At 42.4% G+C, this 24,857-nt stretch overlaps 1 protein-coding gene across 2 annotated transcripts in view; it reads right to left on the bottom strand.

Annotated features, from left to right (window-relative positions):
• The window catches only part of PLOD2 (procollagen-lysine,2-oxoglutarate 5-dioxygenase 2), a 50,134-nt gene extending 30,034 nt beyond the window's left edge, over positions 1-20,100 (bottom strand). The window contains exons 1-3 of one of the 2 annotated variants that reach the window (XM_032193121.1): positions 19,838-20,100; positions 5,809-5,900; positions 4,281-4,417 (exon numbers count right to left, since the gene is read on the bottom strand). In XM_032193121.1, coding sequence (XP_032049012.1) covers positions 4,281-4,417; positions 5,809-5,900; positions 19,838-19,952 — 344 coding nt within the window. In that variant the 5' untranslated portion in view covers positions 19,953-20,100. The remainder of the gene's footprint in view (positions 1-4,280; positions 4,418-5,808; positions 5,901-19,837) is intronic. The other variant, XM_032193120.1, reaches the window with a different exon arrangement.
• Positions 20,101-24,857: the final 4,757 nt, after the last annotated feature.

Genomic DNA, 24,857 nt, shown 5'->3' with positions numbered 1-24,857 from the left:
GTTCTAAGTATTTGAGCTGGGTTGAAAGGAAGGGCAGTAGTACCCACTCCAGCAGTAAACAAAAAACTTTTTGCATTGCAATGTATTACTCAGCAATAGTGCCAAGAGACCAACCCTTCCTGCCTTCTAGTACTTGGCTATTACAGTTCTGAATTTTTAAAAGCCCTTTCTTCAAAGGGGATTTTATACAATTGGACTAAGAAAACTGAACAGCTGGATTACAAATGCAACAGATCTCCACCACAGAGCAAAGCATGAGCCCTGGAGAGAAAGTGTATTATGTAGTCTATATAAAGCAAGTGGTTTTCTGCAAACTTTTGTTTTTTTGTAACTTTGGCAGAAGAATGTATGAAAAAAGTATAATGTACATTTTGGAGCTTCCCCAGTTTTACAAAAATGCCTATTTCAGCCCAAAATATATAGAAAAATACTTCCCTCCCTTTCCCATTCAATTGGTGTAGCCCAATCAAAACCAGAATGAGCACAAAGATCAAGGAAGAAACAGGAGACAATTTGAAGACGACAGACAATAACACAGATTTGTCTGAGGCTTTAACTTAATAGCTTGTGGCAGGCTGTGCTTCTCCTCTTTGATCAGGTTAGAGGAACTGCAGGCAGGCACGAAATATCCCTAGAACATTGCTTCCCAAGTTGTGTCATTCTGGAAAAGAGCCAAAGCTGTGCAACACGCTGGGCTAGCCACAGTGTCTGCTTGGGAAGGGGATGTGCTACTTAATACAGCACAGTTTATAATACAAAGCACAGCACAGAGTTCAGCTCAGAACAGATAAACTATATCAGCCATTATTGTAAACTTTACAAACTAAGGGATATTATGCAAGAGCATGAATCCACCACGTACTTATGTTTTCCAATAATTTTAAGATCATAGAATCATAGAATGTCCCAGGTTGGAAGGGACGCACAAGGATCATGGCCTTCTGTTTGGCAAGGAGGGCAAGTAAAGCTGTAACCTGCAGGCTTATTCCACACTCCCTCCCCAGGCAGTGCCTCCACCTCCTGCCCCTTGCTGCCAATCCCTCACCAGCTGCTTTACAGCATTTTCTCTCCAGGCAACAAGAGAACTTCTAGAACCAAGCTAAAACTGATATAGCAACCATTTGTCTTGTTTATCTGCTACATCAGATTATGTTCAGTGTATCCAGCACTTAATTCCTACCATAAGGGAGGACCCACTAAGATCTTTGCCACTAAGGCAAAGTTTAGGCCACTAAGATCTTTGCAAAATGGGTCCCAGGAGAGCTGATACTCTTTCTAGGGAAGGAGGAGTGTGCACATGACTTGTGGTTTAATTTTGAGCAGATCAGAATTGGCCAAAGGAGAGAGTTATATCCAGGAAGAAGCAGGCTGTCCTGGCAAGCTGGAAGAGCTCACATACTCTTATTTATTCTTCATAAATCCTGATTAACTAGAAGGCGAGGGAGGGGGACGCAGAGAGGAAAGAGTTTCCAGAACTCCAGCCCCATTTCCTGAAGCTCCCAGATGGCAGATGTTCAGGGCTGGAATCCTTCATCCTTTCTTCCTGTTTTGCAGCCACAACCAGAACTGAACATGTGACTTTTGCACCTACAGCTTTTACAACAGTAAGGATTTGTTACTATTTGAGCTGCAAGGTAAGAGCTCAAACTACAAGCAAGAGGGGGCTTGCTGATAACCATGCGCATTGGCAATTCCTGTCTCACATTTTATATTACTTACATGGACTATTAGGCCCCACAGCCACCTTGCTGTGTGCAAAGTATCTCCACCAGAACCACACCTGACTAGCATTTTCTGCACATCTCCAAATGGTTACCCTTCACTTCCTAAGGAATGTTTGAAAAAGTGATTGAGATTTCAGAAATCTTCCATGACCCAAGCCAATTGCTGTGGGAGTTCTGAGTGAGCAGCCACAGCACCAACCATTTCAGTCCAGTTATACTGGCCTTTAGCCAGTTCAATCTGAAATGCTCTAAAGTAAACCAGCAGTTAGCTCGTGCCAAAACAAGCCTAATTTAAATATTATTCCATCTGCAGGCAGAGTGTTTTGCTATCTGCACCTAGACATAAACCATTCACTAAGGAACTGAGTAAGTTCAAACTATTTTCAGATTTGCAAGCCATGTAAAAAAAAAAAAAGCTCAGAAAATGGCAAGAAGCTACATTTAAATAAACAGCTCACTAGAAAGGACTTGCTTAGTTACAGTAAGTAAACCAGATGTTTCCTTCCCACCCCTCAGTTTAATATTTCAGATGCCTGAGAATTAATATAATGAAAATACTTGAAAAAGAAAGGGAGTTCATTATATTTGACATTTCCAAATTTAGTGCTGTTTCCCAATATTTAAATTACAAACCAGGATTCCTAAAAATGAAAACACTCATTACAATTAAAACATAAGGCTAGAATCAGAAAGAAAACTCTTTCCCCCTTATTTGGAGGCTGTTCCACTAGCTTTAAGTCAATATATGCTTGGGATTATTGTCTTCAAGAATGTGGAAGCCTGAAATTGCAAATTTTCATGGAAAGAAAGATTATGGCATCTGTACTTCAACACACGTAGTCCTCTGTACACTCTCATCCATCCCTATCTAACAGCCCACCCCAAAGAGAATAAATTATGTTGGAGAAGAATTTCAGCTATACAGAAACTGATAAATTTGCATATTTTGCCATATAGCAAGAAAATATTGAGGCATCATGATAAAAATTTCAAAACAAAAGTCAGAGTACATAGCAATCATTCTGGAAACATTTGATTCATCTGAGTCTCGTAAAGAACAAAATCACCAAGATTACACTTAAATGCGTGTCAAGTTTTAGAAGATCAGTAGAACAGTATAAACATGTAATATTTACTTTATGAAAGATACTTGATTTTCACGTATTGAATGCAAAACTGCTAATCAAGTCAAAGAAAATAATTGAAGAAAATGAATGTATAGCTCTAAACTGTATGCTATTTTTAAAGTCACTTTTAAAAATAAAGATATTTAAACCATTTCCCATATAAAGCTTGTTCATAAAGTGATTAAGATGACTTAGACATAAGCTTTCTAACTACCTCCTACTTATCACAAGACGCTAAGTTTAAAAAGAAAAAATGAATTGCATCTTTAAAACTGCTGCCAGTTTAATAGGCTACTCCAACTTTAACTTCGGCTAAGCGACAAGTGAACTTTTCATTAAATACTACTGTCTGACCACTTTTTCCTTGTGATGAGGTTTGCTGAACAGATCCTGACCAGCTTCTGAATTGCAAAAGGGTCCCTCAAATTCTTGAGCTACCAAATGGAGAGGCAAGTTAAGTGCTGAAGAGAAATCCAGAAGCAGACACCCCAAAACAAGTCAGTAACAGAGCACCAACCATGCACAGAGCTCTAGGCTTGCACTCAGCTGCTCCCAAAGAGCTGGCTGGCTGTGCTCAGGGTTGCATGCCTCTCATTCAGGGCCTGGTCCTGCAGCCTCCTGTAGGATTCCTTCAGTGCTACGAGCCCACTCTGGCATGGAAGACCTTGGTGATGGCCTGAGCTGAGTTCTTAGCTCCTCAAATCATGCTCTTGTCACAGAAGCAAGAGAACAGGATGGGGGAAAAAAGGCAGAGAAGCTATGGAAAAAAAAAAATCTGGTTTTGAACACGTTTGTGCTCCCTGTTTTCTGAGGCAGAAAGAAACCTATCAGGCCTCTAGTGAGGATGTTCAGGCATAGCCCTGCAGCACTCTCCATCCATGCTTCCACCACACAGGCAGCACAGGCACCGGGGACCTATCTGGCACGGAGTCTCCTGTTTCAGTTCTCTAGCATTGAAGGAGATGTCTCCATAAGTGCTTTCCTCAAGAGCCCATTTTCCGTTTTCCTCCACATCATTGATACTTCACGGAACAAGATCACGCTCTGCTGCTGAGCACTTGATTTCTGGAGCTGCTTTTGCCACCCCTCACTCATAGTTCACAGCCACATCCTGCATTACAACAGGGGAACAGGGAAAGGATACATGGTTGCCTGAAAGCCTGTCAGCTCCAACAACATTTTCCACTGCCTCAAGGCAGCAGAACTATGAGCAACTCTTACATCTGTAAATCCTTTAAAAATACCAAAAAAAAAATCAATGACTGCTCCAAGCACAATCTACTATTTTTTATTAATGGAGAAAAATAGAAGCAAACTCAAATAAACAGAGAGAGGGAGAAGCAGCATGCAACTTTCAGCATGCCACATCAGATACTTTTGAGTGACTACCCAGACTAAAATGTAAAGGCAACACACCAGGTTTGCTCACCATTCGACAAACATGACAATCAAGTCCTCTTGATCAGCATAGCTTTCTATGCCTTCTTTCAGCAGTCGAACTTTCTGCCCTCCACCAATAGAGTTAGCCAGCTCACCACCTCTCCACTCTTCACCTTTTCCAAGTACCTGGAATAAGGAAAAAGTGCTTTTTGCTGGTACCAAAAACAAGAGGCTTTTTAAAGTAGATCCTTATTGAAAACAGATGTTAAAGCAGAAGCAACACATTAAAGCACATCAAGCCAGCATTTCCAGCATCATAAGTTTTTCATGTCTGAAGCAGCATTCAGCACAATGACATCACTGCAAAAACATGAGACACATTTCTTAACCAAATAAGAAATGAGCATGCCTTCTTCAGAAAAAAATAACTGTTTCAAAATTTGTATTAGAAAAAACATTCTGAATGAGACCTTTAAAAGACAATTTAATTGTTTTAGAAACAGGAAGCATAAGAGATGTTGGATCAGGATATTATTAATAAAAACCCAAGCTCCAGTCTTCCCAAAATCCCTCCAGAACACTTCTATAAAAAGTATGGATTTCTCAATTTACAGAGTGCTGCTAAAATCTGGTAAACAAAATTATCCCCTAGCTAGGTCTTATAACCTATTACACCTTAAACCTTTTGTGGGTTTTCAGCATAAAGAACAGAAGATTTTTTTGAACTCCTAGTATATGCAAGAACTGCACTGCATAGTGTTTCAGACGACCTGCAAAACTAATCGGCATACCCAGAGCCCAGGCATCCCAGCTGCTTCAGCACTGCATTAACATATTAGGAAAGGTTCTCTCAGTCTTCCAAGTTCAGCATCTGATATTAAACTTCAGAGACCCAAATTACGTCTTAATTATAGTTTAGACACTGTGGTAAGCAAGTGGAAAGTTATCACAACATGATCTGAATTCCTGAATTTTCTCTTGCAGAACCAATTTGTATAGAAGTTTACAAGGAGGTTAGTGCTTTCCTTTTTGCCCCCAAGGTCACGTCAAGGCCAACCTCAATATGTGACATACGGAAATGCAGAACAAGGCATAAAGGGCTGGGAAGAATGACAAACATTTTGTGCTCTCTGAGAACTACAAGTTCTCAGGAAGCACAAGGAAACTTGCAGTCTTGCAGTTGTGACCCTCCCTCCTTCCCCACAGCAGGGCCCCAGCCTTGGTTAAGGAGTACAGGGACACCCAAAGCCTTTTGTGCTGCCACTGCAGCTTCCAGAAGCAGTCATGCACCTGCTCAAACAAAACAAGGAGCACTGAAAAGCAAGGCTACATGATAAATCACAACAGAGCCTACAAGCAACTGTAGACACTGGCCATGGTATTTACTAACCTGCAAAAAAAGTTCTTAAGGCAGTAGAAGAAGCACCCCCCAGAGCACAGGCAGCAGGGCCACCAGCAGGGCTCTGTGACTGTCTTACCTTATCCCAGAGCATGCCCAAGCCAATACACCTTCATCTACTACTGTGCCATCTTAAAGGCTGTGCAGTATGAATAACTGGCATGAGCACATACAGTACCTTCACTGTGTAGTTGAAGTGCCTTGCAGTTTGCATGAAGCGGTGAAAGCCATCAGTTTCTTTAGTTGCTACAGTAAAAACTAGGAGTTTATCTGTAAGACAAAAGGAAGGAACATAAGTTTTCAGGCCACAGTTATAACAAAAGGATGCTGTACAGCACCGGATCAAGGGGCTTTACAACTCACCTGCATCTGATTCAAAGAGATGAGGCAAACATGCTGTCATATTACAGGCAGGACAGACAAGAACACTGCATTTAAAATTATCCTCAGGAAGAGGAAGCAAAGTAACATCTGCTCTGTAAACAACTGGCTCAAGAGATAAAAACAAAGCTAGTATGACCGCTGGACAGGAAGGAATCTTTGAAACAAAAGTAGTTTATTACTTCTCCATCTGAGCAAATCCTGTCACAGGACTAAATGGTACCAAATGGTACCAGAGGACTTCACCCAGCAGTGAGCAGAGGAAACCAGTCCCCTAGCAGGTTGCATGCAGTGCTTTTAAGTCCTTGATCAGAGACAAGAGCATGTGTGTTGTTTTTTTTTTTTATTATTTGTTTTATTCAGAATCTGATGTCTGCAGGTTATACCAGGTGTAATTTTGACCTCTTAACTGCATGCAAGCAAGTGGCCATGCAACCAACTTCCTTTTCATATCCTAGGGCTTTTACATATCCTAGGGCTTTTGACATAGTTCAAGTGAGGCCATGAATTCCCACAGAACAGTTTGATATTTTCCCAATGAAATGACTGGACAATGTTCCATACCTTATGCAATATACTGCATAATCAAGGTGCATAATTGGAAACTATCAAAGATACAGGACCCCTATCCAACATCAAGTTTTTAATCAGACCTGCCTGAATCCCAGAGCACATTGTAGCTCTCCCATTTGGCCCGAGTTCAAGTAACAGATGCCCTCTGAACACAGCCCAGGGGATCAGTCCATACAGAACATGAAATTAATCACCTCTAATGGGTATTCTAGACACAGTGCCTGTTGTTGCCTCACTTTCCTATAAAACATCCTCTGGGTTGATCCTCACTAGCACAGTAATACTTGCTAGAGGTGGCTGCTGTGAAAAACATTTGTATTAACCCTTCGGTCTCTTCCACTCTTGCAGACTTTGCAGCCCTCAGATACACGAGAGCTCATCACAACTAAACCATGCCACGAAGTTCTACATGCACGTTTCTTGAAGCCCTCCAGTGATGGTGGTCAACTACTTCCCTGGTCAACTTATTCCAATGCTGCACAACCCTTTCAGTAAATATATGGTATGTATATATGATGCTTTCTCTACCAGTCTCAGTTTGTAGGTTTTTGTGACCTGGATGTGGTTTCTCTATACCCTGAACCACTTGATCCATTTCTTCACCTTGCTCTTACCTAGTCATTCACCAAACTGATGTAATCTTTAAACAATGACAGCCACACATGCCCAGTACCTACTCCATGAAAAACACAATTTTGCTTGTTCAGAATAGACCTTTTGCAGCTTTGCACTGGCACTGCCCAAGTTCAGCTGCAGACAGCGCTACCTGCCCTACCCTCATTCATGATTTTGGGGACTTCTCTCATATCCTTCCCACCCAGCTTTTGTGGGGACACACCACTCACTGACTGGTCCTAGAGAAGATTTTACGTGCTGGCTCTGCCAACCAGACTGATACTCCTGTAACAGAGTACACAGCAAAGAAACTGGCAATACTTAAAATGCTTCAATCAACTCAACCTGGACACCCAAAAAATTGGAGAAGACAGTTTTAAAAGGTGTATTACACCATCTTTTTTCCATGAGAGCTAGGAGCCTTTTGTAAGCAAGAATCAGAACAAAATCCCATGAGTACACCTCAGAAGGGCAGCAGAACCCTCACAGAGGATTCCAGCACAATACACTCACACTGACTCACAGGCAGACATAAGCACAGCAATAATAGTTCATTACGTTCTTTTAAAGGTCACAATCTAAAGTAATTCTACAGGAATCACCACAGAATAGTGGAAGAACATGATATCTTAGATTATGGCTAAAACAGAAATGATTACTGAAGGTAGGATTTTTCACTGTGGAACAGATAAAGGAAAATCTGATCATACCAGACTGCACCACCAAGCCAAGTGAATCCATTACTGACAGTTTCCTAGATGAACAGAAAAGCACTAACTGTAACTGCAAAATTTGGTAGGGGTAGACATTTTTCCATCTAGTCCTAGTCTTCAGTGGAACTTCCTGAGTAATGCAAAGAGCAAGGATCTCAAAACCAGAACTTGACTACATGATATAAGTGATAAGATGTGGACTGCATCAGATCAATCTTATTTTATCCCCCACAGTAGCTAAGTCTAATAGAGACAGTATTAAATATACAAGTACTGTCTGGCAAGTACAAAATAATTTAGCATTCTATGTGATACTGTTACTCTATTTTAAATGAGACCCACAGTAATTCCACCTACACACTGTTCATGCATTTCAAGACTCACTGTGCAGTCTGGTATGTTACTTGAGTTACATTGACATGAAAATGAAAGAATCAGTATGACGCTCATAGTGAATGAAGCCATATAAATAGACTGCCTGTGACAGTTCTACAAACATTCACAAAATAAACAGGAAGCTATTTTTATAAAGGTTCTGTTTACTTTGGAAATGCTTTCTTTTCATTATACTTGCCAATGTTTTTTGTTGATGTTCGTGTGTTTGTTTTTTTTTTTTAAAAAACAGATGAAGAGATTTAAAATGCATTATTTCAATGTCTATGCTGTACTGCCACAGACCTTTACCTGCATGTGGTACTTAAATATTTTTTTATGTGCAGCAGAATTGTAATTACATCATTAGAGTATTTAGAATTTTTATTTAGAGCCTGTAAATAATCTCAAACTCTAAGTAGACTAATTAGTCTTAGTGGTTGTTTGTTTTGGTTCTTGGTTGGTTGGTTTTGTGCACACAGACTGGCCTGTTTCAAATAAAGGAGCAGAAAAGACATGCTTTTATCCTGTAAAAAGTGGGCACAGAGAAGACATGGCAGAGTATATCTGTGCACTGCTAGCCAGTTTCTCAGACCCCCCAGCAACCACTGTGGCCAAGTACTCCCCAGTAGGTGAGCTACAAAATTCTCAGCCTCCACAGAAACACTGTGATAGCCTCCAGCTGAAGCAATACAGCTCTGCTTTGCCACTGAGCTTGGACACAACCCCCCACCCGGCCCTCCACCCAGAGGCCTTCCCACAGGAGCTCTGCTGCACAGTCTTACACCCGAGACTTGAGCTATCTAGCTTCTGTCTGATTGGCCCCCATAAGGAGGGACAGATGTGCACATGGCAGTTCTCTCCAACTATAACAGCATCCCCAAAATACAAAAATACAGGCAAACCCACAAACACAGCAGGCAGCCACTGCCCTGCCCACACAGGCTGCCCAGCAGGGCCTGCAGCCCACCACAGCTGTCACTGCAGGGGTCACCATGCCTGGCACCCGCTCCTGCGAGCGGAGACAGTCTGTGTGAAAATGGAACACAAACCCTATACTGAGGTTCAACAGGAAGGCATGGGAAGAAAAAGAATCTCTTCAGAGCTTCATGCCAGATATGAGGGTGCTGAAGTTACTACAGTGCAATTATTCCAGACAGCTTTCAGATAGTTACATTCACAAAACAGCTGTTCTGTTTTGAAAACAAGCCTGAGAGCACACGTTCGGCCAAGAGAAGTATATCCAGTGACAAGCAGAATTCATTTTTACATGCGAACTAGGAAACCTTTTAGTTCTCAAGTTGTGAAAGACAACAGTAGAGCTCAGGCAACACATTAAGAAACCCAATGAATGTTTATCAAAACACTTCACTCCTTTTGTGCTGCTACTATCATGGATCTGACTGTATCACAAATATTTATTTTTAGAAATAAGAGCCATAAGACAGAGCCTTTGTTTGCAATGATTTGCATGGTGAGGTCTCAGCCTGTGCTGCCATGGCAGGACTGCGCTAAGTTGTGGTGACCTCTCTGCTCATACCTTGGCAAAGGAACAGGCCAAGTGCTGCAGTCCTCACACACCTACATGGTTCTTATTTATTGTGAGTGAACACTGACAGATTACTACATAATTCCTACCAGGGATTATGGGCACTAGCACAGTACCTTTAGAGCAGCCAAGAATGAGGCTGTTGCTTACAGCCACAAGGGAGCTGACATTTAGCCCTCGGATTCAACTGCCAGGGACTTCTCTGGGGTAGGCATAAGCTGTGAAAAATCAAACAATATCTGCACACAGCACCATGTTATGCCATTGAATCCTATGCCTATCTGTAAAACTAGTGGCTTATAATGGTAAATAAATGACTGGTTCTTCAAAAATGGTTTGATCCATGTCCTAGTGTCTATAGGAAACAGTCTTATTGCAAAGTAATCCACCAAAGGTTTCCAGCAAACAAATGGACAAATTGCTAGAGGCTATGGAAAGGCTTTGGGAACTGGAAATCTAATAGGAACACCTCCATGGATTTTAAAGACAAATATATACACACTGTAAAATACACATATTACAGTTTTCTAGGGAAAGCCTGGTAACCTTGGCAGTTGTCTGTGTGACCTTAATCCAAGGCATAGGCTTGGGCAGATGCCTGGAGGGGAGAAGGCACATGGACACATTCAAGTGCAATAAAGAAGCTATGTAGTTGTATCTGTTATTTCTCCCAGACCTCTAGAAATGGGGGAGATAAACAGGATACAATTTAAAAAGACTGGATTTAGCTTGCCTTTAAACCACACTGGAGTATGCTTCATCACTGGAGAGATGAACTAAAATGTACCACAGCTGAAAGTGTTTTCAGTCTGGATTCCTCCTCTGCCACACAGCAAGAGAACAGTCATAAGAAATGTTTAAAAGCATGGTAAACTGAGAAGTAGCTGTCAGAATGACACTAAACAGTCCCAGCTAACCACAGACTTCTGATTGAACTTCTGCTAATATTTATTATTTCCACAGATTAACTGTTAATAAGAAAAAAATAACGAAAAGTTTGTTTGGTTTTTGATTACAGCTTTCAATGTGCCTGCTTATTCCCACAGCAGACAACCTACCCCACAGCCAGTCACCAGAAACTGAGCAATGCCATCCAACGTCTGCATCCAGAAGGGAATGAGAATGCAGCCAGTGGCCCAAGTGGAACCTGAGGACTTGTCCTCACACTATTTTCCTTCCTCATGCACCTCACATAAAGCACATAGTGATCAACAAAATATGTTCTGAGACTTTCAGTAGTCTGAATTAGAAACCAAATGAACAGATAATTAGCAGTTTACTCATTCTTTCCATCCTCCCTGCTCTTCTGAAAAGGGAAGATTTGTGTCTAGAGGAGAAATCACCATCAGCAGCCATGCACACAGCATAGAAACTTGCAAACCAGCAGCTCCTGGGAATACCTCCCAGCATGTCACCAGCCCAGGTGGTTTGTAGAGTAAGCCATTTTAACATCATTGCCCCAAAAAGCAAGTGGAGTTAAAGAAGGACAATAGTACAGGCTGAGCTGTATGCAGGTCAGCTAGTACGCTGTGAAAGCATGATCCACACATCATTATAGATTCTTATAATTTCATGATAGAACAGTAAGTTTTGGAATAAGTAAAGGATACTTAGTAATAGACTACAACTAACCTCCTGTAATTTCTCTAACAGATGAGAGATATTTCTGGAAGTTATCCCAGAAAAATGTGAAATCCTGTCCAATATCTTCTGAACAAGACAAAACTTACATAGATCCAAACAACTCAAAACTACTATGCCAACTAAGAAGTCAGAATGCTAAAGACCACTTTCAAAACTCAGACTTTTAGCACAAAAGCTTTTACTTGTCTTTCAGGAAGACAGTATTAAACTTCTCAAAAGGAAAACTTTTTCCTCTAAACAAAAAAAAGTTATAGCCTTAAAAGTTATAGCCTTAACCTTGAATCTTAAGCCAAATAAACTTTTGAAAATCCACATACTCTAAAAAGATGAGTTGGAAACAATAAACTCATCACATGTAATGTAGCCATAATTACAAATTATACCTACATATATATACCTGGCTAATGTAATCCAGCAGCAAACAAATAAGATCTTCAGTACACAATGTGAAAAAACACGAACTTTAACACATACATCTATCCCATGGTACTTTACATGACTTCCAGTCAAAGAAAGCAGTAAGCAATTCTGGTAAGAGTTTCTGGTCAAATAAAGCTGCTAGCAAAACAAGGTGGAAGAGTCACATAAAGCTGTTTATTTCACCCCAGATTTTCTGAATAGCACTGGATGTACTGAATAGCCAGCATGGTCTTTCGTAAGAAAGCTGTCCCTAGCCAGGCTACAGGACTAGTGAAGGCAGAAAGCCTTCAGAAACAGTCTAGGGAAAAAATATAAAATGTATAGAATGTATAATTGCCCAGTTTGTTAGTTTCAAACAGCTGGTACTGTTACAATTTCCTCAGTAACAATACACTTTGCCTGCTTCTGCTGCTTCTCATGTGTTTTTTTGTTTGTTTTTTTAAAGGAACAAAGAAGCTGCACTAGCAGAAATTAGTGCTTACAGTAAGCAAAAGTTGCTCTGAAATTTTCTCATAATACAGAACTTATACTAGATTGGCACATACTAATACACAGTCCCTGAACAGGGTAGTAGGTTTATTTTTCATGCTATGTGAAATTGATGCTCTCTACTTAGAAAACTCAGAAAAAAAATAAAAAGATTTAACATTCAAGAGTCCCCTTATTATTAAAAACATCCACAATCTAAATCAATCTATAAGAGGCAAACAGTGTATTTCAGCATCTAAAGTCTGCTATAAAAATAGTAAAGATTCCTCATGCAAAGAAATCCTCTCCCTTTAAGTTGCAGCCCACAAGGTGCAGACAGGCAGTTCATTCCTCCATACATCCCAGCTCCACAGCAAGCCTGCGGTTCTGCCGCTTACTGCCTGCCTTCTACCACATTATTTCTGGTGTCACCTTAATAAAGCATCTGAAATGTTTATATGGAAGTGACTAACTGTTGAATATAGCTGGTTTGAAAAATAATAATAAAAAACACCACCTGGTGATCAACTCCAGGTGAGGCACATACACACTCAGATAAAGATCAGCAACTACTCCCAATATTAATACACAACCATTTTTAAAAAACATTTGCAAGTTGGCTCCACCTCAGCTATTACACATATATATTAATTTTTAAAAAATTATTTTCAATTCAGTGGTACTGCAGTCAACACAGGCTCATTAAGACCTGTGTGTGCGCTCATCAATCACCCCAGCACTGGCCACTGCTCAGGCCCGCACTCCTAATGTGAGACTTCCTGAACAAACCCAGACACAAGCTGCAGCACTTACAGGGTTTTTCCACCAGCTGCAGGAGACTTGGGTGAGACCCTGTTTACTGAATCAGTCTGTAGTAGAACAAAGACAAGACCTATTTCTTAGTCTCCAGACAAGGAAAAGAATTATTAATGAATGTTTGCACATGGTATCTTTGCAAAGCATGAAGCAACTCCTCCAAGGAGAGCTGCCCAGCTTCCTGATATGCAGCAAACAGATTGGGTGATGGGGTTACAGCAGTTTATGAGTGCCCAGATGGCAGTTAGACACAGAAGTCCCTCTGAGAGAGGCAGGGATAGAGCCACAACAGCAGCTGGGCTGGGTGTGTTCATGCCTGATGGACAGTCTGACTGTGATCTGCCACAGGCTGCACAGCTGGGGCCAGGGGACAACTAACATCAGCTGCTTGAGTGAGAAAGGTTACTCAGCTTCCACCTTTTAATAGCCTTGCCCTTTGTCTCTCTCATAAATGTGTGTCTGTAGAAGAGCATGCTGTAGAAGAGCAAGGCTAAGCTGTTATTCAGCAAGTCCAGCTGTTTAAACAAGCGGTGACACACAACACCAGGCATCATTAAATCTTGTTTGTGGACAGCTAATCAAGCCATCAGTGAAACTCTGCAATTAAGATTTGCAATAATGATTTTTCCTTTGACTAGTATTTGTTTAACAGAGTGGAGCTGGAGCTGTCTTGAAGAGGCATAACCAACCTGGATGCCTGCACTCTGTCCAGCCTGCTTCCAGACACTGGACATGCAAAACACAACCTCTGATCTCCACAGCCCAGCTTGGACTGTTTCAGTAACTGAACAGAAATGCAGGCCCCACAGCTCTGGGAGGAGAAAACCACACTTTTTGGAGGCCTTTTCTATGTGAAAGAGGGACTACAACTCCACATTTGCAACAGAAAGGTAGCGTCTGTCCCAAGCAAGCCATTCCTTGAATCACAGAATCACAGAATTTCCTAGGTTGGAAGAGACCTCAAGGTCATCGAGTCCAACCTCCAACCTAACGCTAACAGCCCTCCACTAAACCATATCCCTAAGCTTTACATCTAAACATCTTTTGAAGACTTCCAGGGATGGTGACTCCACCACTTCCCTGGGCAGCCTGTTCCAGTGCCTCACAACCCTTTCAGTGAAGAAGTTCTTCCTAACATCTAACCTAAAACTCCCCTGGCTCAACTTAAGCCCATTCCCCCTCGTCCTGTCACCAGGCACGTGGGAGAACAGGCCAACCCCCACCTCGCTACAGCCTCCCTTGAGGTACCTATAGAGAGCGATAAGGTCACCCCTGAGCCTCCTCTTCTCCAGGCTGAACAAGCCCAGCTCCCTCAGCCGCTCCTCATAGGACTTGTTCTCCAGGCCCCTCACCAGCTTCGTCGCCCTTCTCTGCACCCGCTCAAGCACCTCGATGTCCTTCTTGTAGCGAGGGGCCCAAAACTGAACACAGTACTCGAGGTGCGGCCTCACCAGAGCTGAGTACAGGGGGACGATCACCTCCCTAGCCCTGCTGGTCACGCTGTTCCTAATACAAGCCAGGATGCCGTTGGCCTTCTTGGCCACCTGAGCACACTGCTGGCTCATATTCAGCCGACTATCCACCATCACTCCCAGGTCCTTCTCTGCCTGGCAGCTTTCCAACCATTCCTCTCCCAGTCTGTAGCTCTGCTTGGGGTTATTGCGCCCCAGGTGCAGGACCCGGCACTTGGCCTTGTTAAACTTCATGCAGTTGACCTCAGCCCATCGGTGCAGCCTATCCAGATCCTCCTGCAGAGCTTTCCTACCCTCAAGCAGATCGACACACGCACCTAACTTGGTGTCATCTGCGAACTTACTGAGGGTGCACTCGATGCCCTCGTCCAGATCATCGATGAAGATATTAAAGAGGACCGGCCCCAGCACCGACAGAACAGCACCCAGGACTTCTGCCCTGCTTCTGACACCAAACACCAGGACACAGTATGAATGATGTGTATTTCAAGGCACTCATAACAAACAGCCAAGACTAGCAACTTCAGTTACTAGGTTTATGGACCCAGTCCTGATCTTACACAAACATGTTTTACAGTGATATAAAACAGAATTAGTGAACTGCTTATGAAAGCCTAAAGAAATACTTTGTTGTATTAAACTTTCATGCTAGATTCAAAACTACACAATCCAGTTTCACTTCTTTTTAAATGGCAGAGAACTTCAGTTGCTAAACAAGATACATTTTATCTTCTGCACAGTTGATTTCAGTGAGACCCTCTGGTGGTCAATGTACTTAATCTGCTACTTAGACCCCCCCAGGTACAAAAATAACTCTCAAAGGAACAGCACTTAAACACCAGATCTATTTTTGTTTAGCACTTTCCTGTCTTTTTTCTTAGTTTGTTTGTATGTTTTTCCCTAATCAAATGTCTGCATTACTTATAAATACTGCATATGTCAGCTTTAAAAGACATTCGCAGTTACATTTCAAGGATCACTACTACCATTAAAATGGACACACACCCATGTCCTACATCTGTTTTCTAAGAAAATCCACAGTGGACCAATTGAGTTGCAACTTATTACAAGGAAAAAAAAATGTTAGAACACTTTCAAAGGATAGCCTGAAAGAACTGGTGGGCCAACCACTAAAAGTGATTTTCTTTACAGTTTTCCTATAAATTAGGATGTTTTAACTATGGCAGAGTTCTATTGATTAGCCTTAAACTATTAAAGAAGTTGATATGTAATTACTTTGTATTACATCACAAAAATAGTTGTTTGAAAATAAATTTAAGCAATCCACAGTAATCTACAGTATTTTTGATTTTGATTTGAGTAGGAACATATTGAAATGATCATATGTTAACTGCATAATTTATCTGCCAATAATCTAAATAGTTCAACAATTAGTAGATACCTGAATTTCTGTAGTGCTTGTTTTGAAGCACTATGAAACTCTTAATTAAAAATAAAGACATGCAAGTAGACAATGAGAACGTGGAAAAGGCAGATTACTGTCAAGATATCAAATTAAAGATTTATTCTATTTCTTTGTGTTTGCACCCCTCCCCCCCCACTACAAATTATTTCTTTTGAGAAGCTAGAGTTCATGTTATAATCTGTTGATTTTATTTACATAGTCTCCTCATGGCCAGTATAGTCTCTACTTTTAAAACTGAATTCATCATAAAGAAATACCAAAAAGCAGTTCTACCACAGAACTTACAGCATATACACCACAGTGGTGTCAGACTGTGCTTGCAAGCACGTATTCCTCGATGATTAAGTGTCACTTATTCTACAACATTCACGACATTCCTACGCACACAGACACATTCTTGTTACGGATCTGTTTGGTCAAGTTGTGCTCCGTGCTGAAGGGAACTAAGCTGTGTTTAAATTAAGAGAGAATAAAAATATTCTTCATTTTCAAAATCTCTCTCCTTGCTGGTCCCTCAAGAACTATAAAAACAAATATTATAAATTAAAATAAAAATGCCCTGATTGTGACCATACCTGCTCCTCATGCCAAGAGAAATTACTTGACACACTGCTCCAGTGAATTAAGTTTTAAACAGATTAGCAGCTCAACAGAAATGCAAAGGTGTTCCTTCTGATCATGCAGTGTAATAGCAGTAGCTCAACAAACTAAACAGCTCCCTATGAAAAGGCTGAGTCACTTAAATAAGTAGGAGTGATGGTGAAAAAAAGACAAGAACTCAGACAAATTATGACTCTCCAGAATATTCAGCCAGTGCAAAAATGTTTGAGAAATAATCTTAGTTTAGATCCTTGACAGAAACATTTCAGGCAAAGCCTTCCTGGCTAGCATAACATGGTGGTCATTCCACTGCACTTTTACACAGTAACTTACAGCACCACTGTTACTTACAGCTATGTTACTTTTTCCTGTTTTAATTAGAAATGCATTTTCTGGTTAAAGATCCGGTGATCTTACTTGATTGCACCGCATATCTCAGCAAGAGCAATATCATATCCACCACAGGAAAGTAAAAACCTGACCAAAAAGCTCAAGTTCATTCTTCTTCATCAGAGGCTTCCATTATGCAGCCTCTCAAACAGGTACTACAAGGACCTCAGATTGCCTACACAGTCTGCCTTCACACACAGCAATATATTCAAGGGGAAAAACATGTGATAGAAGGATGACTTTGTACCCTGATCCCAAATACTCCCCAGAAAATTGTGATGAACATGTCTGGCACACAGGTAAACCAGCACAGCTAGGGCCCTGGGCACAGCCATGCCTTTACCCCTCACCTGTTGGAAGCAGGTGGCAGCACTCTCCTCCTGTCCTCACAGGCACATCCTGTACAGAGGCACAGACCTCCTTAGGGACAGCACCAGCATAGCTTCACAAGCTCTTGCAGCAGTTTCAGATACTGTGGTGACAAGCTGGGACAAAAGCAGTATCAGCATAGAAGCACAAAATAGAAAACTTTGCAAGAGGAAGATGGGGAGTGCTGTACTTATGGCCTCCACCAAATAGTCTTTCAGTTTTTTCAGTATGTGTTTAGATGCTGAAGTGATCAAATCCCCTTGCTTCTTTACTAGAGAGCCTCAGTGAAAGGGCTATAATCGTAAATCACAATGATCAGTTTGGCTGACCTCAAAATACAACAAGAGTAATGGCAATAGTACATGCTGCATCTCCGGGCAAACCCCCCCGTAGCTACACCCATTACCTGCTATTGCCCAAAGTGCTTGCAGCCAGCACAAGAAGCCACACTGCCTAGCCACGTCAGCACTGGAAGCCACCTCTGCTCTCCACAACAAACCCTAAATCCTCACCCCTGCATTTGGGGAAGCACACACAGATGGCAGCAACACCCAGTCAGCTCAACACTTGCCAGTTCACTGCTTTTACAACCTGTAGCAGCAACTGGACCACGCAGCCAAGTGACCAAGCCCACTGCCTCTGGGGAACAGACCCAATAACAGCAGGGAAATCCATATTCTCAGTGGGAAGTGAGAATGAAAAATGTCTTTATCACTCCCTTTCCACGTCTCCTGCAGCACTGCAAGGTAAGCAACAGGAATACACTGATGCCATTGTTCTACACTAAAACTTCTACGTCTTCACCACCCAGGAGTCAGAGTCCACATTCACACACAAAGAATAAAGAGAAGTAGACTAGACTAGAAAGTAAAGTCAGATTCTTAGAACTGAAAGCACACTAAGGGCTGTTCCTCTTCAAGCAAACACGACAGACTTGGGGATAACATTTAATGGTTAAAACTAGAATGAAAACGAGCAATGCAGCAGGCAGCAGCTGGGGTCAAGAAACCACTCCTTGAGTAGCTTCTACTCAGCAGTTTGCTACAGTAGAATACAGACTGTTTTTGTGTAACATTTTTTATTATTTATCTAGATGTAGCAATTTGTTTATAGTTTGCTGAATCACAGTGTAACATCCACCACTCTGAACTACAGTCTGATTTTCACACCTTTGAACACCAACAGGATTTAAAACCAGAACTGGTTACTAGGCCAGCCGTTAACTTACATCGGCCTGAGATCCCACAGCTAAAACACCTAGCTTAAAAATACATTGAATAGATATTGCAGAGAACAAATGTAACTGTGATTGCTACAACCAACTGCCAAGGGAGCCTGCCCTGACCACAGACTGCGCTGACCACAGACACAGGAGCTCAGTGTTTTGCCCAAAACACACCCTAGGAGGCTGCAGCTCTGCGAGCCTGCCCTGGCCCAGACAGCAGTGCTCAGGGCACTCAGAGCATGAGCAACAGCACACACTGCAGCCTTCAGAGAACCCCACAGAATGACCAAAAGTAGCAAAAGAAAAAAGCTGGGCATGAGCAGTGCTTGATATCCATCCACACCAAGTTTTTTCTTACACTGGTTATCAGCCAAGGCAGCAGATTTCCAGTCAAAAATCAGAACTTGCTGAAAACGAGATCGTAGAAAGCAGAGCTTCTTTCAGCACACCAAAATGAAAATTAAGCCAGATAATAAAAATAACTGGATTACACTCTTGAGTAAACAAGGCAGGAAATAAAATTACTTCAGATTTCATGTGGTAACAGTTTAGTAGGATGGAATACCTTTCTATTTCTAGAACAGAAATACAGACTCTAAAGCAGCACTGGCACAAGACATATGTTCTGGCATATAGTCTGATGCACATGTGTTTGGACACCTCTCTTTGAGGGAATTTCCTGTATACATTCTTTTATTTTACATGCTGAAGATAAAATTGCTTTCTACCTTCTGGCTCCTCGAAGCTAAAGAGACTACAAAGCACAAGGAGCAATGAGAGAACAAGACTCTGAGGGTCGGCTTACTTTTTGCCTGAAAAAGTGCACTTCTCTAGGAGCTTCTAGTTTAGGGCAGAGGCAAACAGGCTGTGCTCTCCCTAGCAGCGGAAAAACCCGTTTCCATCACCACCTTGTCGGTGAAAAGGGAAGAAAGCGAGGGGGCGGGAGAAAGGCATAGCCTCTGGCTTCCCAGCAGGGGATCTATTTTTACCCTCGTGCCTAGGCTGAGCCCTGCATCCCTCTGCGGGTTCCGGCGCTCCTTCCGACAGCAAACTGGGGCGCTGCCGACCCCATGAAGCACAGACACGAATTAAACAATTAACCCATAACCGAGGCAGCTTCCAGCCTGGGCAGCGCAGCCCAGAGCTCTCCCTCCCGCACCACTCCGCGCCTCACCTGCGGGGCCGGGGCTGGGGCCGGGCCCGGGGCTGCGCTCCGCCGCCGCTGGCAACACCAGGGTGAGCAGCAGCAACAGGAGGAGGCGCGGGGGCCGTGCTCCGCTCCTCGCCATCTTCCCCCTCCGCACCCGCCGGGCTGCCGCCGCTCCCCAAAGCTGGGGCGGGGTAAGAATAAATATTTTAAAAAGGTGGGGGGGGAAACGGTGCTGGGAACCCCGCAGCGCCGCTCCTCCTCCGCAGCAGGCAGGAGCGCGGGGCGCTGCTGTCCGCCCCAGCCTTTATAGGGCGACCGGGAGCGTAACGCCAGCCGCTGCCGCGCCCGGCCGCACGCTGCCGCCGCCACCGCCGCCGCCGGGGGCGGGGCTGTCCCATAAACCACGCCCCTTTGCCCGCTAAGTCACGCCCCTTTACCGACAAGCCCTTCCCTCTGCGCTAAGCCCCGCCTCCTCAGGGGTCGCTAGGCCCCGACCCCTGGCTAGGAGTACCCGTCCCCGCGCAGCGGTGCCCCGCGTGTGAGGCGGTGCGTTGAGTGCAGCAGCAGCTGGCGGGCGTGGATGGCGCCTGGGAAATGTTCAAGCGCTGAGGACTAAATCCAAACGAAAAATAAGTGCTGAACGCAGGATTCATGTATTTAAGACCCACTTGTATAACAGTCAGGGAGACACCTCATTTTTTATCCTGAATGGTTCTATGGGCCTAGCAGATGGGCTTTTTTTGGACCCACGGAGTAAAAATTAAAGAAAAAAACAAGGGTGAAAGAAGGGAAAGCTTGACCCTGGCTCCTGCAGCAATAAGAACAGCATGCTTTTGTCTGGAAGCCAGAGCAGAAACGAAGCCCAGCACTCCGTGCCCAGATGCTTTCACAGTTCTTTGGCAGGACTCGCTCTGTCCGGCCCAAGCAGCACACACAGCTCAGGGGGAGAGTGAAGGAAGAGGGCAGGTCCTCGGTCCCACCAGCTCCTGGTGCAGAGAAGGCCCCATGGCAGTGGGGATGGGGAAATGCTGAAAACCAAGTAACACAATGGTGAAGGTGCAGTTGGTAACTTTGGGAAAAACAGCAAAGCCCCTCACGTTCTTGGGCAATTACTTGTGACCTACTTTCTCCTGCCACCTCTGTCAGGCAGGCAGAGATTCACCAGAGAACAAACATCTTCTGACTGCAGACAGCATGAGCACAGCTCTGCACTCACCCACGTGCAGCCTCTGCTCACTCTTCCAAGGAACAGCTCTGCTGCTGCTGAGTGCTCCCCAGCACTACACAGGCTGCGCTGGCTGCTGGTGAGCAGTGCCGTGGCTGGGATGGCATTGCAAGCACTTCTCTCTTGGTTGTTTTGTTGTTGTTGTTGTTGTTGTTGTTTGTTTGTTTGTTTAAAGAAAAAAAATCAAAATATCAAGTAAGAAATTGGGCCTATGAAAAGTGAAGATGCAAAAAAGTAGTTAGTATGCTACAGCTACAGTCTTAAGGTAGAAAATGGGTAAGCAACTTTTAGAAAGAGGTCCTCAACAGATCAAACCTCACCTCAGATCCAGAACAGCTTAACAGTAACACTTGTACAGAGAGATATACAGAGTGTGTCATTATCAAGCTGATAAATAAGAAGTCATCGAGAAGAAGTTAAATCAAAGGAGACATGTAGAACACTTAATACTACCAACCATGAAAGAAATGACAGACTTCTATAATGCCTGAGGGGAAAAAGGACAGTTGGTCACCATTTCAGAATACCATGTAGCTGAGGTCACAGCTTCCATGGATGGGATGGGACAGAAAGCAGGCAAAGCTTCAGCCTTCAGGGTTGAGGGTAAAATCATCAGCTGAGTGTCACGTCCACACTCAGTGTTCTGAGGAGCCACAGCCCAGCAGCTCACCTCTAGCAGCAGTAGCACCAGCTAGTTTCAATAGAGATTGATACACAGGTCCCAAAACAACACCATTACCTGGACACCACTGAACAAAACAGGAGGCAGCATCCGAGAGAAAGCCTAGGAGGTATTTTGTTATCAAAAGTGCAGGTAGACAGTAGAAGGGGAGAATGAAAAGTGAAAGAAGGATGTAAATATACAATATTGAAAGAACAGGAGATAGCTGGCAAGGACAGATTTCTAATGCATAACAAAAATGGGAGAAGAGAACAGTGATAGAAACAAACACAAGCCATATGTACAAGTTCAAAGCCGGAATTTGACTAGAAACTTCTACATTTTCTTATTGTCCCTGGTCTCTTATAAGCTAATTCTATTTTAGACTTCTTAGAAAATTCAAGCTTTTCCCCCAGGACAATGCAGAGTTGAAAGCGGTGCTTTAAAAGTGCTAGATGTGGCCAAGACATCTCCTACCCCCAGAGGCTTCACTCAGACACTGCCTGATGGAAGGAAAAATGCCTGTGAAACTCCAGTGCTGAGCTCAAGCAGCTACGGAATGTCCAGGAGCTCTGTCTCGCCCTGCCTCTGCAGACACTCGGGTTAGAAATGCCACTGTTGTCCACAAACACCAACTTCAAGGCGTAGCTGGCAGATGGTGGTTAGCAGGGTCTGGGACTCTCCTGATACTATTGCAAGTAGCTCCAGTACTGTTACCATGTTCAATCATTAAGTGTTCACATGTTAAGTGTTCACACATTAAGTGTTCACTCGACACTTAAATCTCTGAACTGAGTAGTAATTTATCTTATTATTTAAAAAATAACACAGTGTGCAACGTGCTGTGCAAATATGCATGTTGTACTACAAAAGTTAACTCCAGAAACAATTTCTAGAAGTGTCCCAAGAAATAGTCTCACATTGTCATCATTTGCTTCTTTGACTTTTGACCTTATCAACCTTTTTTTTTCATAAATAAAAACTTTTTCCTTTGCAGTAAGGCAATTTCTTCATGAGAAATTAATTAATTTGGTTAAGCAGGCATGGAGGAGAGGAGTTAATTCATTCCTGTTAGTTGTGGAGTTCTGAACATGGGAGCCCAAAGGATTTTCTTGTTCCAAAACTACAGCAGCAGTGAGCAAAACCAGAAAAGGGAGAAACTGCAAGCAGTCCTCTTTTCAGATAGTCACTGTGACAAGTAATTTTCTGTAACCACACAGTCGGTTGCCAAGCTGTTTTTTTTGGTTTTTTTTGTTTTTTTTTTTGTTTTTTTTTGCAGGCACAGTGCATTTTCAACAGATTAGCAATAACATCTAGGATTCAGCTGGCAGATATTTGGGCAAAATTCAATGGGACCTTTGCAGGAGACAACAGCTTCCTGATTTTTTTAGAAATCTCCATTCCTTCAGTGACTTTTTCCTCAGATGTCCAGATACCTCTTCTACAGTCTCAGTGACTCCCTGACTGTATTTGCATATCCCTATCTCCTTCTCCCCATCTGTTTTCTAACTGTATGAAATCATAGGGCTGGCAACTTCCCTCTTCTCTAAACCACCAACAATTTAACATTTCAACATATGCATAACTGGTGCAACGTGGAATGGAAACAGACGTTCATCACAATGCAAGCCCATCATCGCAGCCAGATGGAGGTAGGTCCCATCATAGGAAGCTGCCCTCTGAGTTTTGAAAGCTGTAGCTGTGCTTTCTAAGGACCAAATTGCAGCAGGGAAGGAAAGATCTTACTTGGCCCATGTAAATCAGTGGTAGTCAGAGCTTTGTTGGTTGCTTGAGATGTGCTAAACAGCTAGCACCTATAGTGCAGTTAAGAGGAAAGGTGAAAGGCTTGTGAAATCAAAGACAAAGGTGGCAAAGCTTTTACATCGCACTTAGAAAGGAACAGCAGCTCTCTTTCTCTCCAAAGCAAGTTCTCCAGCGCCCCTGCACTCAGACATGGTGCATCTTCTACAAACTTTTTGCAGAGAAACTGTAAAAATTAACATGTAGAACAAGCCATTACTTGCAGAGATTACTTGCATCTTTTTCTAAGAGATCTTTTTCATATCTTCCAACTACTCTTTATTTCACTCTGTAAGAAAAACAGAAAATCACAGACTGTGCTCCTGCTGGGCTTTTCCTGTTCTTAGACTCATCTCACTCCACAAGTTTAGGCCTTCAAACCTCTTCCTTCATTCAGGAGCCCCACTATCATTCCTTTTCCACAGGTGCTGAAGCGAGGCAGCAGTGCTCATATGCAATATTGCAACACTGAAGTTGTTCAATAGACTGTAATAGAATTGTCAACAATTCACTATCAGCAATACTTTGAGAATAAAAAAGAAATTTAATGCAAGAACCCTAAGTCCTATACCTCAATAAAGATCATAAAGGGTTTTCTAACAAATAGCAAATTTGACAAGTAATAATCCAGTCTATTTTTCTGGGCAAATGCCAGCCACTCCTCACATATTTTCAATTGCAGTAGTCATAACTTATTTGTTATGAAGAACAAGTTCATTCCTCTTCCATTCTGTTCCACCTTGTCCCCTCAAATGTCTTTCTAGTTTTATAACATTTGTCCTCTTCGTGTGTCACAGAGGTAATTCCATATCTCTCCACTGCCTGGCTCAAGTACATGTAAACGACAGAATTAAATGGAAGGTTTTGGCTTCATGTGGTTATATCACTGTTCTAATTTAAGATAATATTTTATTATTGTCCTGTAATAAACATTCGGTAACCTGAGTTTATCTTTGAGCTTAGATTAGTAAATCACACCTATTTTCCCAGTTAAATTATTTACTTCATGTAATTTCTGAAAATACTGGTTTTGAATGATAAATTCAACACACATATCAATATTTTACATGAGTCAGAGGTAGCTGAAAATAGCAGGCTTCTATTATAAAATAATACTAAAAAAAATATTCCAAAGAAATAGAAAGCTTAAAAAACCCTTTTCAGTTACAGAAAAAAAAAAAATGTTCTATAGGTATATATCATTTAAATGCTTTTGTCTGTTTAACTTGATCATAAGTCTGTGAAATACTAGAACTAAACAAAAATGAAAAAACAGCAATACATGATTTTTTTTTTTAAGAAGAAAAGATCAAAATGAGCTTAAAGGCCCATCTTGCAATACTATAGCATTAAAATAT

This window comes from Aythya fuligula, chromosome 9, assembly GCF_009819795.1.
Source record: "Aythya fuligula isolate bAytFul2 chromosome 9, bAytFul2.pri, whole genome shotgun sequence".
In the NCBI taxonomy this organism is placed as follows: Eukaryota; Metazoa; Chordata; class Aves; order Anseriformes; family Anatidae; genus Aythya; species Aythya fuligula.
The sequence above is the reverse complement of the archived record's forward strand: the minus strand, read 5'-3'. Positions and strand labels throughout refer to the sequence as shown.